At 45.3% G+C, this 16,940-nt stretch overlaps 1 protein-coding gene across 1 annotated transcript; it reads left to right on the top strand.

The window, feature by feature from the left end:
• Positions 1-10,469: 10,469 nt before the first annotated feature.
• On the top strand, positions 10,470-15,347 carry LOC138069576 (HLA class II histocompatibility antigen, DM alpha chain). The gene is made up of 5 exons (XM_068960914.1): positions 10,470-10,589; positions 12,443-12,727; positions 14,140-14,418; positions 14,630-14,758; positions 15,111-15,347. The coding sequence occupies exons 1-5, from the start codon at positions 10,502-10,504 to the stop codon at positions 15,113-15,115; spliced, it is 786 nt and encodes a 261-aa protein (XP_068817015.1). The 5' UTR covers positions 10,470-10,501; the 3' UTR covers positions 15,116-15,347.
• The last annotated feature ends 1,593 nt before the right edge of the window (positions 15,348-16,940 follow it).

Genomic DNA, 16,940 nt, shown 5'->3' with positions numbered 1-16,940 from the left:
CTAGTCGGATCACCTGAGCTATATCAACAGCTTCCTAACTGATTTGCTTGTCTCTAAAGCTGCATTGTTCATTATGGTAGCCACTAGCCATACGTGGCTGTTTAACACTAAATATTGTTTTAAATTTAGTTCCTCAGGTGCCCTAGCCACATTTTAAGTTCTCATTAGCCCTGTGTGGCTAGCAGCTGTTGTATTGGACAGGACAAATTACAGAGCATTTCCATCACTGGAGAAAGTTCTCTGGGACACTGCTGCTCTAGATTTTCGTCTCTGCCTCTGCCACAACACTGCCAGAAATGAGCTTTCCAAAATACAACTGGAGCCATATGCTACTGTTAAGCCCTGTATTAATTCCTCATTGCCTGTGTGATAAAGTTCAAATTCCTGTGCTGGCCAGAAAGGTCTGCCTACCTCTCCAGCATCATGTCTAGCCACTTGTTTGTGGGCCCTATACTCCAGCCATATTGAACTGTCCCCCAACACGCCATTTTGTTTTACACTATATTTTACACACGCTGCTCTCACTACGTGAAATAGGCTTTTTTGCTCAGTCCATGTAAGCCCAAATACCATCATCCAAAAAGCCTACTACCTTTGCCTTCCAAATTGAGATGGTGTCTCTTTCTCATAATTGCACCTTTCACAGCGAATGGCATTTATGTGAGCCACGTTTCCCTCCCTTACTTGATTTCGATCCTGAGAACAGGTCCATGCTATAGTCTTTAAAACAACAACAGCAGCAAACTTCCAGCTTCTGGCTCAGGATCTGGCCAATAAGAGGTGCTCACAGAGTATGCAAATGTTGAAGCAAGTTGATGTTTAAGTAAGTACGTGACTTAGGTAAGATTGTAATGTTTGTGGTTGGGGGGCTCCATGCGTAGTGTGGGAGAAGTAATTGTAGTGAGACAAAATTATTGTTATCAGATAAACATTTGAGACACTGGGGTTGTGTGAGAAAAGACAGAACAGAGCAGGTCATTTTCACAGAGCATTGCAGTTCAGTCTGGCCAGACAGAATAAGTTACAAGAAGTAGAGCCGGAAGAGACTGGAAGGTACATTTATTTGAGGCAACATGATGAATTCCAGTGCTGTTAAGTTTGGACCTAATAGGGAACCACTGAAAGTTATTGAGCAACAGCTTGATCAGGATTATATCATTGGATAGGAATTCTGTCTTCATATCTGTGGTGGCTATCACTGTACCTGTTAATAAACACCAAATAAAAATGTCAGGTGTTGGAAGGAGATGAGGCTAGTGGTAGCTAACATTTATTGAGTTGAAATGTCTCGGACCCTATTAAAAGTGCTTTATGTGTATGAACTCTTCTACTCCTTGTAACCCTGTAAAGTAGATTCTATTGTTATCACTCCCAGTTTTCAAATGAAGCAACTAAAGCAAGAGATATTAAATAAACATGGTTGCATGTTTAATAAGTGTCTGGAGTTGGGATTTGAACCCAGGAAGTCTGCCACTGAATGGTATGTTATTCTGGTTGTTAGGCTAAGGGATCGAACCAGGTAGGGGAAGCACCAAATCCTAACCTAAAGTCTAAGGTTGAGGTTTGAGGAAAAAAGATTGGTAGAGGTAGATTTGGGAGTCACCTTTGGGGTATAGTTTGAATCTGTCATGCAAGTAGGTGAGATTTGTAAGGGAGGAAGTATGGGACAATTTAGTTGTAGGTTAAACATTGAGATCTGGGTTACATCCTCACACAGGCAGCAAGAATAGGAAGTGGAACCAGAGGAAGAGCATCAAACAAGAAGGAAAAGCAGAACAATGTAATATGAGCAACCCAGAACAAGAGAGGGCTCCAGTGAGGACCTCATGTTTACAGAATGTATGACTAATCAGGAGTTTTTTAAGCTTGTCTGTGCTATGGACTTGGGCAATTTGGTGGAGCCTTTGGACCTTGTCTGATGATAATATTTGTAAGGGCATAAATAAAATATGCAGTTATCAAAGTATTTAAAGAACAGGGTGATCACCTAGTAATATGTATTCCCTTACTAATAGAATGCTAATACATTAAGTTAAATGATTTATTTCAAGTCTAACAACTCATAATTGTAGAGATATCCATTTTGAGACTGTGATATGAAAATTTAATTGATGGTGATCTCTATTGATGACAACATTACTGGTACTGTTGATACTACAAAGACTTATTCTTTTCATTGATAAAGTTAAGTTTCAGTTAGTTAGATGTTCTTAAAAATAAAGGTGGCTCTTTTTATTCCATCCAGGTTCATGGACCCCTGAATTTTATGGCATGTGGACTGCAGGTTAAGAACCCGTGTTCTGTTTTTTTCTTTTTTGATTGTGCTGTACAGCTTGTGAATCTTAGTTCCCCAACCAGGGATCGAACCAGATAGGGGAAGCACCAAGCCCTAATCACTGGTCTGCCAGGGAATTCCCAAGAACCCCTATACTGATTGAAAGAGGAGACAAGATCCTGCACAGGGTGTGAGAGCATGAAGAAAGGGGGCAAACTCACTAGGTTGGTAATTGGGGATTGTTACTGGCAGTGGAGAGCAGTTTCTGTCATCTAGGGATAGAGGTCAAAGTACAGGGGATCTGAAAACCCAGGCCAGGTAATTCAGACTGAATCTTGTAGAAAGGGAGGAGCTGCTTAACTTTTCTGAAAGGAGAAGCTAGAGTTACTTTTATAGGAAGACTTACTTAACAGCGTGGATTGGCTTTGGAGAGACTGGAGGCAGGTCAGGAACCACAGCATACATTCACACATGAAATGAAAAGGAATAAAGTTGTCACAGCATTAGAACTAATTGCACTTAGAAACCTCACTGTGGTTCAGGAGGCCCTGTGTGGTCTTGCTTCTTCCTGCCTTTTGCCTCATATCTGTCTGTTGTCTCTTAATCACTAATTACTGTACGCCAGCCACACAGGTCTCCTCCATGAAGGAACCAGCCCCTCGCCTGCCTCAGCGCCTTCTCTCCTTCCCACCGCTTCGCTAACCCCTACTCACACTTCATATCCCGTCACAACATCACTAGGTTCCATTTCAGTTAGTCTTTCTATGGGATCTCAGTTCTTTTCCTTTATGCTGCCTTTTACAATTTGCTTTTGTAGGTTTGTGTGTTTGCTTATTTAATGTCTCTAGACATTAGAGATAAGTTTTCACTAGATTACAAGTTTGATCATGTAGGTGCCTGGTGCCCAGCATACTATCAAGTACATAGAGGACAGTCCATAAATATTTGCTAAATAAATGAATGAACCTCTTTGAGCCCAGGATTTCTTATTTATGTAATGGTAATAGTAAATTCCAACCTTGTAGAGTAGTTGACAGCATTACTATATTCTAATAATGCAGCCAAAAAGGAAGAGTGAATATGGATGTGAAGAGATACCTGGAGCAGGAAATGAAGGGGAGGGTGAGAGCTGGGTGGCCAGGTTTACTCTGGGCTGTGGCAGAGGGGGAGAAGAAAATGGGAAGAGGGGTGGTATGCATGGGGAAGGCAGTGGGAGTGAAGATGTTTGTAGAGTGGCCCATAGACATGCCTGGTGAGATTTACTGTTGAAATACCAGTATTAGAAGAAATTCATTTAAGGCTTGAAGGTTCTTCCAGGCCCAATTTTGCACCTTCAATAACCTACAGCCCATTTATTCATACAGTGAGCAGTCACTTGCTGGTGGGTTTTCTTGGTACATGCTGAGAGTGTTAAAAAGAACAGGATAAGATCCCTTGAGACCCTGCAGTGGGAGTGAGGTGACTAAAGCAGACATTAACAGAATGATAAAATACAGATGGAAGGGCAGGCCAGTGCTATGGACACATACTGAGGAGGTCCCTCATCTCCACTCGGTTCCAAGGCTTTCTGAGGGAGCTGAAATTTCAAAGGACTAATACAGAGATAGATTAAGAGGGTCCCGATCATTTAAGTATCATGTCAAGGAAAGCAGACTGCAGAGAACTAGTGAAGGTTTTCATATAAATATGATGTGATCAAATGTACTAGTAAAAAGATTTCCATGGCAGTACTGGTAAATGAGAGATTGGAGGCAGAGAGATCAATTCTAAGAAAACTGCAGTAATCCAGGAAAAAAATTAACCACCGAGGGCCTGAACCAGTAGGAATGGAGGACAGACTCGGGAGATACGGAAGAGGTAGGATCGATAGTGAACAACTGGGCAGGATGGTTTGAGGAAGATGAAGTTGTCAAACTTGACTCCCACATTTGTGACTCATCTGATTGGGTAGACAGTCAGCCTACACACTGAGCTCTTGAATACGGGAGCTGGATCATGCTGGGAAGGGAAGCCGGTGAGGTTAGTTTTGTAGATTTTGAGATAGAAGTACATTCAGTGTAGTAATTCCTGAACTTAATTTGCCTAAAAATTCATTACTGAACATTTAACAGGTTTATGAGACATCATGTAAAATAGGAAAGTAGTTTTAAAAAATAAAAGCACAATTTGAAAACCACAAGAGTGCTTTCTATTTCAAACTTTCTCTTAGGCATTTTTGAGATAGGCAGGGGGAAGAAATGAACACAAGACTGGGTTAAGTTAAGCAATCATTTTTAATTTTGTTACTTGTAGTGATAGTATGGCAGTTAAAGAAAATTTATTATAGATACTCTTAGAAATGTTTCCTTGTGAAATATAATGATAGCATTTAACCACTCTAGGAGAATAGATGTTACAAGAATGGAAGACTTCTAGCATGTTTAAATTATTGAAACTGCAAGCATATAGGGGGAGACTTCTGGTGAGCCAGTGCTTCTGGGAAACTGGTGAGCCAGTGCTCAAGAATCTGTCCTGCAATGCAGGGGAGCAGGGTCAGACCCCTGGATGGAGAACTAAGATCTCACATGCTGTGGATCAGCTAAGCTTATGTGCTGCAGCTACTGAGCCTGTGAAGTTGCTTGGTTGTGTACGACTCTTTGCAGTCCCATGGACAGTAGCCTGCCAGGCTCCTCTGTCCATGGCATTGTCCAGGCAAGAGTACTAGAGTGGGTCTCCGTTTCCTTCTCCAGGGGATCTTCCTGACCTAGGGATCGAACCCAGGTCTCCTGCCTTGTGGGAGATGCTTTACCATCTGAACCACAAGGGAAGCCCAACTGAGTCAAGAGTCTGTTCACTGAAGACCTGATGCAGCCAAATTAATTAAAAAAAAAAAGTGTGTATGGGTTTACTATTCTTTTGTGTTTGTTTGAAATTTTCCATGATAAAAAAAAAAAAATTTCAGGGACTTTCCTGGTGGTCCAGTGGCTAAGGCTCTGAGCTCCCAATGCAGGGAGCCAGGGTTCGAACCAGGGTTCCCTGGTCAGGGAACTAGAGCCCACATCCTGCAACTAAGGCCCAGAGCAGCCAAATAAATTAAAAAAATTCAAACTTGGTCATAGATCCAAAGGAAATCATTTAGTGGAATATAAATATTATAATTAATTAATCAACATTGAGTCAAGTCATAAAGTATATTTTGAATTTGTGGCAAGACCTGTGATAGACCAGAAGTCATCAAGTAGATGATAGATATCATTTGGGAGTTGACTGGGAAATGCTGTCTGAATATTTATACGCAGATTTCATGTTATGTTTATGCCTCAGGTGATCTCATGCCATTGTCTGGGATGCCGTATGTTCAAGATAGCTATGTTGAGGTGGTGGTTTGGTTTGTGATAATTCTCTTTTCTTCAGGAATAGCTCTAAGGCATAGAGATGATATTCTGCCTGGCCACCACTAATTGATCCAGAGGTCCATACCTAATACAAGCTGAGACAGTCAGATTGTCTCTTGTAGCAACATGAAACTTGAAAGATAAGATGCTGGAGGCCTTTGAAGATGAGGTATATTACTGGCAACTCAACCCCTGCTGCTAAGGCCCCTGTGACTCCCCTTCCTGAGACTAGCTGATTTATCCCTTTTGATTTTGTGAGCTAGCTCTATATCCGTCCAATAAATCTCCCCTTTAAGGGGTTCCATGGTGGCCGAGAATCTGCAGGGCTGAATCTGCCTGCAATGCAAGAGACCTGGGTTCGATCCCTAGGTCAGGAAGATCCCCTGGAGCAGGAAATGGCAGTCTACTCTGGTACTTTTGCTTGGAGAATTCCATGGACACAGGGGCCTGGTGGACTATAGTCTCTGGGGCTACAAAGAGTTGGACAGAACTGAGCGACTAATGGGCTTAGCTGATAAAGAATCCACCGGCAATTCAGGAGACCCCAGTTCAATTCCTGGGTCAGGAAGTTCCCCTGGAGCAGAAACAGGCTACCCACTCCAGTATTCTTGAGCTTCCCTGGTGGCTCAGATGGTAAAGAATCCACCTGCAATGCAGGAGACTTGGGTTCGATCCCTGGGCTGGGAAGATCCCCTGGAGGAGGGCATAGCAACCCACTCCAGTATTCTTGCCTGGAGAATCCCACAGACAGAGGAACCTGGTGGGCTACAGTCCATGGGGTCACCAAGAGTCGGATGTGACTGAGCGACTAAGCATAGCACAGAGTGACTAACGCTTTGACTTTTCGCTTAGAAGTTAAGTTAGCTAGGATTGGTTTCTGTTGCTTAAAATCAAAATAACCTGATTAAATATAATTTTTGCATAATAAAAATTACTGTATAAACATCTTTGTTGTCTTATTACCTCTGTGTTGGAATACATTTAAAAATAAAAACTCCTACTATCAAATTTACATTTACAAAAATTTCTTGTGGGACCCTATTTTGTGGTGGGTACAATTTGAGAACCACTGTGTACAACATCCAAGTGGAGATGCGTAAAGGCATCGTCTCCTTTAGGTTTGGTGTAAGGATGGTAGAATCAGCAAGGTCTCAGCCAAAGAAGGGAATTTGGAAAATGTCAGCAAATAGGTGCTAATGGAAGATAAGTGAGGGTAAATGCCATCGAGAGCAGGTGTAGAGTATAAGAGAAGAGGGTGAGGACAGAACTCCAGGGACTTAAGGGTTAGCCGAAAGGAGTCCATAAAGGTGACAGGATGCCAGAGAAGTTGGAGGAAAAACTAGGAGAGAGTGCTGTCAGGGATGCCGAAAAATAAACCGTTTCAGGAAGCAGGGCATGTCAAATGTTGCTGAGACTGCAAAGAGTCCATTTGATTTAGCAACACAAAGATGTTGAACTGTTTCATTGTTTAGAGTTAAGGATTAAATGGCAAATATGAAAGAGAGATGGTTGGCCACAACTTTTTCAGGAAACTTGGCTCTGTCAAGAAATAGAAAATGGGGCAGGAGTACAGACACATGAAGGGCTGGGTGTTAGAAAGCCGGGACCTGTTGGGTTCAGAGGTATGAGGGCTCTATTTTCAGAGGCGTTCTTATCATCAAAGACAGTGAGTTACTGGGACACAGAACTGGCCACCTCCTCTTGCCTGCAATTCCCACTTCCCTGAACTGATGACATACTATTTTTGAGATATCTGTTAATGGAGGTTGTTGCACGGTCCTGGGAGGAAGAAGAATTACATAGAGGGAAGGGTAGTTAGAGATGTTTTAACTTGTTCCCATTTGTACAGGGAAAGAATAGTTAACCACAGCCTTGCCTCCATCTTAATGATGGACGGTTGACTTTCTCTGCATGCTGGACTTGTCTACACTGTACTCTTGGTGGGGAGCTTGGATCTTTGCCTTGTCCCTCCACCCAGTGTATTGCAGTGTCTGCCCCCACGTGTTCCTAGACCTCCCACTAATCCTTGTGCTCCTCCCCGAGACTTCCCCCTGAACAGTGTTAATCTGGGACACATTAATGAATTGCCATTCCCAAGGAGGACTGGGGCTCTTTGGAGGGTGGGTTTCTTTTGGTTCCCCTACCCCATTTCTGACCACACAGAACCGTGTGCAGCAAACTATGGTCTGAGTAATATTCAGCCCATCTGCTTTTATATGGCCCGGGAACTCAGAATGGTTTTTTGTTTATCAATGATTGGAAAAAAAAGTGAAAGAATTGGGGACATCCCTGGCTGACCAGTGGTTAAGACTCTGCACTTCCAATGCAGGGGACTCAAGTTTGATCCCTGGTCAGGGGACTAAGATCCCACATGCCTTGTGGTACGACCAATAAATAAATGATTTGAAGACTCTGCCTGACTACCCTTGCTCTCTCCCGCCCCCCCATAAAAAAAGGATTATATTTTGTGACTCATCAAAATTATATGAAATTTAATTTTCAGTGATTTACTATCTGGTCCTTTATAGAAAAAGGTTGCTCACTCCTGGTGTAGAGCTGTAGGTGGCCATGTGCCATCTGTCTCCACCGATAGTTTTGGTGATGTTAATATGACAGAGACAGTGAAAGCTGCTGTCATATCCAACTCTTTGCAACCCCATGGACGGTAGCCTGCCAGGCTCCTCTGTCCGTGGAATTCTCCAGGCCAGAATACTGGAGTGGGTAGCTGTTCCCTTCTCCAGGAATCTTCCAAACCCAGGGATCAAACCCAGGTCTCCCTCATTGCAGATGGATTCTTTACTGTCTGAGTCACCTCCTCTCTAATTTCCTAGGGCTTTCCTAGTGGCTCAGATGGTAAAGAATCTGCCTGCAATGCAGGAGACGTGGGTTCTATCCCTGGGTTGGGGAGATCCCCTGGAGAAAAGAGTGGTTACCCACTTCAATATTTTTGCCTGGAAAATCCCATGCACAGAGGAGCCTGACAGGCTTAGTCCATGTTGCAGAGTCCAGTTGCAGAGTCGGACACGACTGAAGACTAACACTACTTTCCTAAGGGGTGAATCTTCCCCACCACAGGAATTACTGATGGATTAATCCACAAAGGAAGCCTACCCCAACCCTGGCATTCTACCCACCACCACACACACACTCACACACATGTATGTACCCTTTAGTGTTTGGGAATATGCAGAAAGTCATGGGGGAGTGTTTGGGACTGTTAACGACTGCTATTGTTTGTTTCTCAGAAGGGAGTATGGATTTTGAAAGGACTGTGTTCACATAGATTGATTTTTAAGATTACTACTTAATTGCCACATTAGATTTTTCTCCTGCCTCCCCCTCAAACCCCTTCTGTCTTTCTTTTTCTTCTCTATCATACTTGCAGCATATACACTGACAGTTTCTTCCTCGTCTCCCACTTCTCAGCCCACCACAATCTGGAGTCCACTCCCACTACAGTGCTGAAACTGCTCCCAGCACGTTTCTCACCCATCTCATAACTGCCAAACCTAAGGACGCTTTCCAGTGCTCCCTCGACTTCCGAGCAGCATCCGACAGTGCTGACCTCGCCCCTCGTCGTGGAGCGCCTCTGTTTCTCTGAGTGCTCGTCGTCCTTTATTCCCTTCGCTCCCGGGGTGCTCCTCCTGCCATGGGCTTCATACAAGTCAGTGTGTTTCGGTGGCCTGGCTAACGCGCGGTGTCGGCGCCACGCCTTGTCTCCTGTATTGTGTCCTAGACTGTTCTGTCTAGGGGTCTGCCAGGTGTGCGTTTCCCAGCCTTCCTGGGAGGTGGGCTTCCTGTTAGATTCAGTAGCGGGCATGGGCTCATATTTATGCCTTAGGCAGGAGTTTCAAACTCAGGACTTGGACTAGGCTCAGGTTTTCCTCTGGTGCTGGATATATGGATTGTCTTGGACACTTAGTCATCAAGAGGTGGAAGGGATGGGAGTAGCCGACGGTGCGTCCTTCTTTGCGTTGGGCATCTGCCTTAAAACTAGGATCCTGCATGCCGTGTGGTGCAGCAGGAAGCAAAGAAACAAAAACCCCACCTGCCTTCTGGTGTAACAGAGCCTATATGATCTAGCTCTTGCCTAAGTTTTTAGCTCAATTTAAATCAACTATACCCCAATAAACTTAAAAAAAAAAAAAAGATAAAAAAGTAACTCCTAAAAAAAAAATTCTAGCTCCTCTTGACATTCCACCTTCATCCCCTGCCTGTTACCAAACAGGAACACGTGAACAACCTCCAACTATTACTGTCCAACTATACAGAGGTCTCCAAAGAAAGGAGCTCTGAATGCCTTTGACCTTCACCCCTTTGCCTGCTCCTTACCCTGGTTGTTTTTTTTCTCTCCTCACATTCTGCTGGCCTGTTTTTCCTTCAAGACTCTTATCAGCCTTCCTAATTACATCCCACCTATTCCTCCATCCTCAAACAGTCTGAAGAGCCCTGTGTCTGGGTGAGGGGGTGGGGTTTGCTATGGAAAAATGAGCTTCCTCAGTTTATTATTTGGCCACGGGGTGGTGCTGCTCAGAAGAGTCCCTCGGTCTGGTTACAAGCTGAGGCTGACAGCCAGATGCTAAAGAGGGACCCCCACCAGGAGGCAGACATTCCTCCGCCAGCTACACCCCACGCCTGCCCGGGTGAAAGAGCCAGGTCCTAAGAAGGTGGCTCGCTCCAGGTCTCTCCCCAGCGACTAATAACGTCAAACCCTACACTCTTTGTGATTGGCTTATCCAAAATGACAAGGGCAGTGGTGGGAAGTGAGCTGGAGAAACATGATCTGGGAAGGAATTTGGGGACCTGGGTCAGCTGGCTGGTAGTTCCTAGCCCCCCGGGGAAGTGTGAAGATATGGATCATGAGCCGAGCCAGGAAACTGCGCTGCTACAGCTGCTCTCCTTTCTGTGGCTGCTGCCCCTGTCCTGGACCGCCCCTGAAGGTATGACAGTACCTCTCATTGACTTCCATCCTGACTGGGGTAGAGCCTAGGGAACCGGGGTATTTGAAAGTGACAAGAGTGCTTAGTAAATGGTGAAAGTGTGACGAGAGAGCAAAACGATAGCAGAACTGGGAAAGAGAGCCATGCTATAGATGGATGGTAAACAATGCCAGAGGTGCTTCGTAGGTTCCATTGAAGACAGTCTCTTGAAGCAGAGATTATTATATCCATTTTCCAGATGAAGGAAATGAGATTCAGAGTTTAAGTAACTTGGGCAAGTTCACCCCTTTGGTAAGTGGTAGAGCTGGGATTTGAACAAAACAGATGTTATCTCCACTGTTCCTACTTAGGAACCCTGCACTCTGAAATCAATTCACCTTATAATTCTTGAAAAACCTCTTAACTTTATTGGTCCTTAGTTTCTTTCTCTGAAAAGGATGGAGTGGAATGGAAGAAGAACCTGGAAGATCTCTCTTACTCTGTCTATCATTATGGGTATTGGGTTTTGAGTAGAATCTTTCTGGCTGGGGAGATTCCTGCCAGGAGTTTCAAAGAATTAGGGATTATTTCCTGCAGCTATGGTGCTATTCCCCCAATCCTGTCTTTGCAAGATCTGCAGGGCTGAGGGAGGGAAGACATATTCAGAGAGGCCTGGTGCCAATGAAGTGCCTGAAAAGAAGCCTGGAGTGTGGTTTTATAGTCTGCCATGGACTTCCCTGGTGGCTCAGATGGTAAAGTGTCTGCCTACAGTGCGGGATACTCGGGTTCAATCCCTGGGTCGGGAAGATCTCCTGGAGAAGGAAATGGCAACCCACTCTACTATTCTTGCCTGGAAAATCCCATGGACGGAAGAGCCTGGTAGGTTACAGTTCATGGGGTCGCAAAGAGTCGGGCACGACTGAACAACTTCACTTGTGTGTGTCTGAGTGTTGGGTAGGGCACTGTTGTCTATGGCTTAGATCACCATTCTTCCATCCACATGAAGACTGGGAAACCCATACAGGCCCTTCACAAGTCAACAGGATGGCCTCCTGGGAATTACACAAAGGTCTCTTCTGTGGGAGAAAGTAGCCCTGTGCCAGGACTTCCCAGGTGGGGCTAGCGGTAAAGAATCTGCCTGCCAATGCAGGAGGTGAGTCCTGCCTGGAGAATCCCATGAACAGAGGAACCTGCTGGCTACAGTCCATAGGGTCGCAAATAATTGGACACGACTGAATGGACTTAGCACGTACACACACACAACTCTGTGCCAAGATGCATGGCTTGGTAAGCAAAATGCAAGCTGAATTTCAGCCATAACTTACCTCCTTGGCTGGGTGCTTTGGGGCACAAAAATACAGACAATGCTGTGACTCTGTCAACTGAATTTGTCACTTTAGATCCTAGAACCTTTTACTTGTTACAGCTTTAGATGTTTTTATGGACTGGGAAAGTCTGGAGAAATTCTGTAATTTCTTTTTCGCCCTTTTCAGAGTCTAAGAGACAGACACAAGAGGGGTTGTAAACCCACTACTGCCCCCCTCCTCCCTGGAGCAGGGCTTGCTGTTTTCTTTTTTAAAAAATATTTATTTAGTTGGCTGTACTGGATTTTAGTTGAGGTAAGCAGAATCTTCATTAGGTTACGCAGGATCTTCCGTTGCAGCAAGTGGATTCTCTAGTTGTGGCGCAAAGGCCCCTGAACTATTGCTCAGTAGCTGCAGTGCACAGGCTTAGTTGCTTCTCAGCTACAGGACCTTCGTTTCTCGACCAGGGATCCAACCCAAGTCCCCTGCATTGCCACCAAGGAAGTCCCTTGCTGTTTTCTAAGCTGAAGGGGATCCCACCTCCCTGAACCCCGCCTGTCTCTTTTGCAGCTCCTGCTCCAGGGTGGAGGGATGACCTACAAAACCACACGTTCCTGCACACAATGTACTGCCAGGACTGGAGCCCCAATGTGGGGCTCTCTGAGGCCTACGACGGGGACCAGCTTTTCTCCTTCGACTTTTCCCAGACCATCCGAGTGCCTCGCTTGCCTGAATTTGCTGACTGGGCTCACCAGCATGGAGATACTTCCAACATTATGTTTGACAAAGGTTTTTGCCGGGCCATGATCGAGGAAATTGGCCCACAACTTGAAGGGAAAATCCCTGTGTCTAGAGGTCAGGGCATTTTTCTGTAGAGGTGGGGAGGGGAGCTGCCTTCTTAACCTCATTATACACTGAATTTTTCCCTTTCACACCAATTCCCCATCTCTCATGCTTTCTGGTTCTCCCCTTGAACCTTGATTTTTTTACCACCCATGGTCTGCACTCTGTTTTTGTTGTGGGCAGAAGAAAAGTCCCTGGGGTGTAGTAGGATGCAAAACTATGGAACTTGATAAATTTAGCAGGGACCAACTGATGCCTTCTGACTGTTAGCACTTGGGTTATGATTGATGCTCAGCAAGATGGAAGGGGAGAATGGAAGTATCTGATAATGTGTCTGAATTTCATTTTATTTATATATTTTAAAACTTGAGTTTATTAGGAAATACTGACGGATCATAGTAGATGAAAACCCTAGCTGAGTTAATGAAATGGTAGTTAACTGCCTTGGTAAACTAGGCTTAACTACATGAATTAAGTAAGCTCTGTTAATATTTATTTTCTTATTCTGCCATAATTGTTTGGACATCACAATGTGTTTTTTTAATTGGAATATAGTTGATCCACAGTGCTGTGCCAATCTCTGCTGCGCAGCCAAGTGACACAGTCATGGACACGCATACATTCTTTTTTAATATTCTTCTCCATCATTGTTTATCCCAGGAGATTGGATATAATTCCCCATGCCACACAGCAGCACCTTGTTGTCCAACCGTTCTAAAGGAAATAGTTTGCAATCATAATGTGTTTTAATGTACATTTTTCAAGATTTAAACAATACCACATCAAAACTGAGTTGACATTAATTGGATGACAAGGTAACTTAAAAAACATATATGGATGTGATCAGCACGTCTTTCAAATATGTCCAAACATATAGTTCTTGAAACTATCCTTCAAATCAGTGTTTTCAATGTTTTTTTAGCAATTGGTTCTTTTTTTCCCGGTGGTTACCTTTATTTTTTAATTTTTATTTTATATTGGAGTGTAGTTGATGTACAATGTTGTGTTAGTTTTAGGTGTACAGTAAAGTGGTTCCCTCACACACATACATATATTCATTCTTTTTCAGTTTCTTTTCCCACATAGGTTATCACAGAATATTGAGTAGAGTTCCCAGTGCTGTAAAGTAGGTCCTTACTGATTATTGATCTTATATATAGTAGTGTGTCTGTTAATCCCAAACTCCTGGTTAAAATGTGCTTGCATTTTTAATGAGAAGACAGCTCATGGTCAGGAGCCCCCCGTGTGGTCCAGTTAGGAGGGCGGGGCTGGCGTGGTCTGCCTCTGGTCCAGATCTGGTTCTTGCCTGGGCAAAGACCTCCCCCAGAGCCCCAGTTCCTCGTTTCTCCTCCACGTGCCACGGCCCCTCCATAAACGGGGTTCCCATCTGAGCTTCCTTCCCTCACGCCTCAATCCCCTCACAGGGTTCCCCATCATTCAGGTGTTCACACTGAAGCCCCTGGAGTTTGGCAAGCCCAACACGCTGGTCTGTTTCATCAGTAACCTCTTTCCACCCACACTGACCGTGGAGTGGCAGCATCAGTCGGCGCCCGTGGAAGGAGTCGGGCCCACTTTTGTCTCGGCGGTTGAAGGACTCACCTTCCAGGCCTTTTCCTACTTAAACTTCACACCCGCATCCTCTGATCTTTTTTCTTGCATCGTGACACATGAGATTGATGGCTACACAGCAATCGCTTTTTGGGGTGAGACCCTTCTCCCTGGAAGCCTGGTTCCTTTGTGGGGCAGAAGAGAGGGAGACCCATGGGAGGGCTTCTTTCTCCACCTGGCCCTTGTTCAGGCCGTTCCCGCTCTGCGCCAACCTCAGTCTTCCCAGCCTCGGGGTCTGCCCTGTCGTAGACAGCCACGACATCCCCAACCAGGTCTCGGGGCTGATCAGCTCCCCTTTTTCTCCAGTGCCCCAGAACGCGCTGCCCTCTGATCTTCTGGAGAATGTGCTGTGCGGCGTGGCCTTGGGCCTTGGTGTGCTGGGCATCACTGTTGGCGTGGTCCTCATCATCTACTCCCGGAAGCCGTGCTCAGGGGGTACGTTGGGGCATCTGGAGGGTACGGGAGAGCCAGACACAGTGGCGCACATGTGAGTTTGCCGGGGACCGTCTTGTGACCCAGGGAGCACACAGTGGCCCTTGGGTGGGCAGGCCTGTATCTGCACACCCATCCTCCTGGTTGAGGCCCCGGCTGCACATACACAGTTACAGGTCGGGAGGATGTCTTTGCATGGGGGAGGAGCAGCGAGGGAGCTGGAGGAAGGGCGTTTGGAGATGATCTGGAGATAAGGAGAGAGCAACTTCTGGACGGTGTGTTGCTGGTGGGGAAGGGCCTTTGGGGATGAGAAGGATCCCCCTGATGGATTTTCTCCATCCTTCTTTCTCCTCAGGCTGACTCTTCCTGACCAGAGTCTGATACCAACAGCTGCAGCCATGCAACCAGGAGGTGTTCAGGTTCTCACATCCTGACCAGGATCTCTCCTTCTCAGAGCAGGAGGCCCTGGGACTCCTCTGGGGTGTGTGTGTGTGTGTGTGTGTGTGTGTCTGTCTGTCTGTCTGTGCGAGCATGTGTTGCACCCAGGTTTCTCAGCTGAGGGCTCTGCATCCAGGGGAACCCAGAGTGGCCTTCTGATCACAACCACACCCCTGCTGTGTCAAGGCAATAAATTTCATTTCTTAATATTGATGTGGCTTCTTTTTTAACTCATGATATTTTATTTCTGGATATTTTAACTCGAGTAGGTTATCATGTCAAACTCAACATGCCTTCACCTGACACAGTTTGCCCTCATTAGGGAGAGAAATGGGAAAACCCCCAACTCCTGGCTGACTCCCGCTTCCTGGTCTCCACACAGCATGACGGCTTTTACTCCTATTAGTCTGTGCAAAATATGTGAGTAATGAAATCGGAGCCTCTTTCTGATAATCTGCTCACACAATAGTGGAGGAAGCTGCTTGCTTTTCTTTTTTTTTTTTTTGCACTCTACTGTTTGTGAAAGTGTTCATGCCTAGTAGAGGCTGCCTTGAGGAATATATAACTACTTTCAACCTTCACCATAGCTGGGAAAACAAGAGCTTCAGAGTGGGAAAAATACGACTTCAGATGCTGTTCTAAGTCATCTTGGTTTTGTGAAAACAGTATAATCAAAAATCACTGAAGTGAAGTGTGAACAGCCTGGAAGGGCCCAGAACTCACGCGTCCTCTCCGATGACCTGTTCCGTGGCCTGAGGGGACTATCCAGGGAGAACCATGCTGCTGCTGCCCTGGGAGGGCGGTGGTGGTGTGGTGGGGGCACATGGTGAATGGTAGTAACTCCCTTTGTCTGCACTTTCTTTCTTGCTTTTCTCGAGGTCTGGGAGTTGCTTTCAAGGAGGGAGTGGCGTTAGACGAAAAGTGAAATTATTTTGGTGTTGGTGCAAGAGTCTCTGCTTTCTGCATTGTATCAGAATCTAAGGGAAAATATTCACTTCTTCTGAGAACCTGGCACCTCCTCTGAACCACCTTACTGCTAAGAGCAGCATGTGTACTGGTTAAGAAGATGGGGTGCAGAACCAGACCACTGGGGACTCAGTCATGACTGTAGCTGTGTTCCCTTGGATGAGTTCCTCAACCTCTCTGTGTCTTGGTGTCATTTTCTGTAAAAGGATGATGTTAACAGTGGTGCCTCCCTGAATAAGGTTGCTGTGAAGCTTAAATAAATTAATATCTTGCAGAATGCTTAGAACAGTGCTTGGCACGTAGAAAAAGTGCTTGTAACTTAGCCAAGATTTTCACTGGGGAATTCAGCAGCATCATTAACTTCTTTTCTGGAAACAACTTTGACTCTACCTTCAAGTATTATGTGGTCTCTCTTTGAGACCTTTTCCTTTCACTTTACCATTTTGCATCTGTCCCTTGTTACTTTCTAGTTCTTCTTGATTTCTCCCTCTCCATTTTCCAACCTATCCAGAAACTTCCTGCCACTCAAGCCTTAAAAGTGGTTTTATTTATTTATCTGTGAGTATTTTTTTGGCTGCACCTCTCGGCTTGTGGGGTCTTAGTTCCCCGACCAGGAGTGAATCTGGGCCCTTGGCAGTGAAAGTGCAGAGTCGAAAATCACTGGACCACCAGAAAGTTTCCAAACCTTTTTTTAAACTACACTGTGTGGCCTTAGACAAGTCACACCCTCTCTCTGGGCCTCAAACTCCTCATCTGTAAAGCGGTGGGCTTAGGTTAGGTG

The sequence above is a fragment of the Capricornis sumatraensis genome, chromosome 22 (assembly GCF_032405125.1).
Source record: "Capricornis sumatraensis isolate serow.1 chromosome 22, serow.2, whole genome shotgun sequence".
Classification (NCBI taxonomy): Eukaryota; Metazoa; Chordata; class Mammalia; order Artiodactyla; family Bovidae; genus Capricornis; species Capricornis sumatraensis.
Note: the sequence above shows the minus strand (reverse complement) of the source record. Positions and strands in the feature narration are given on the sequence as shown.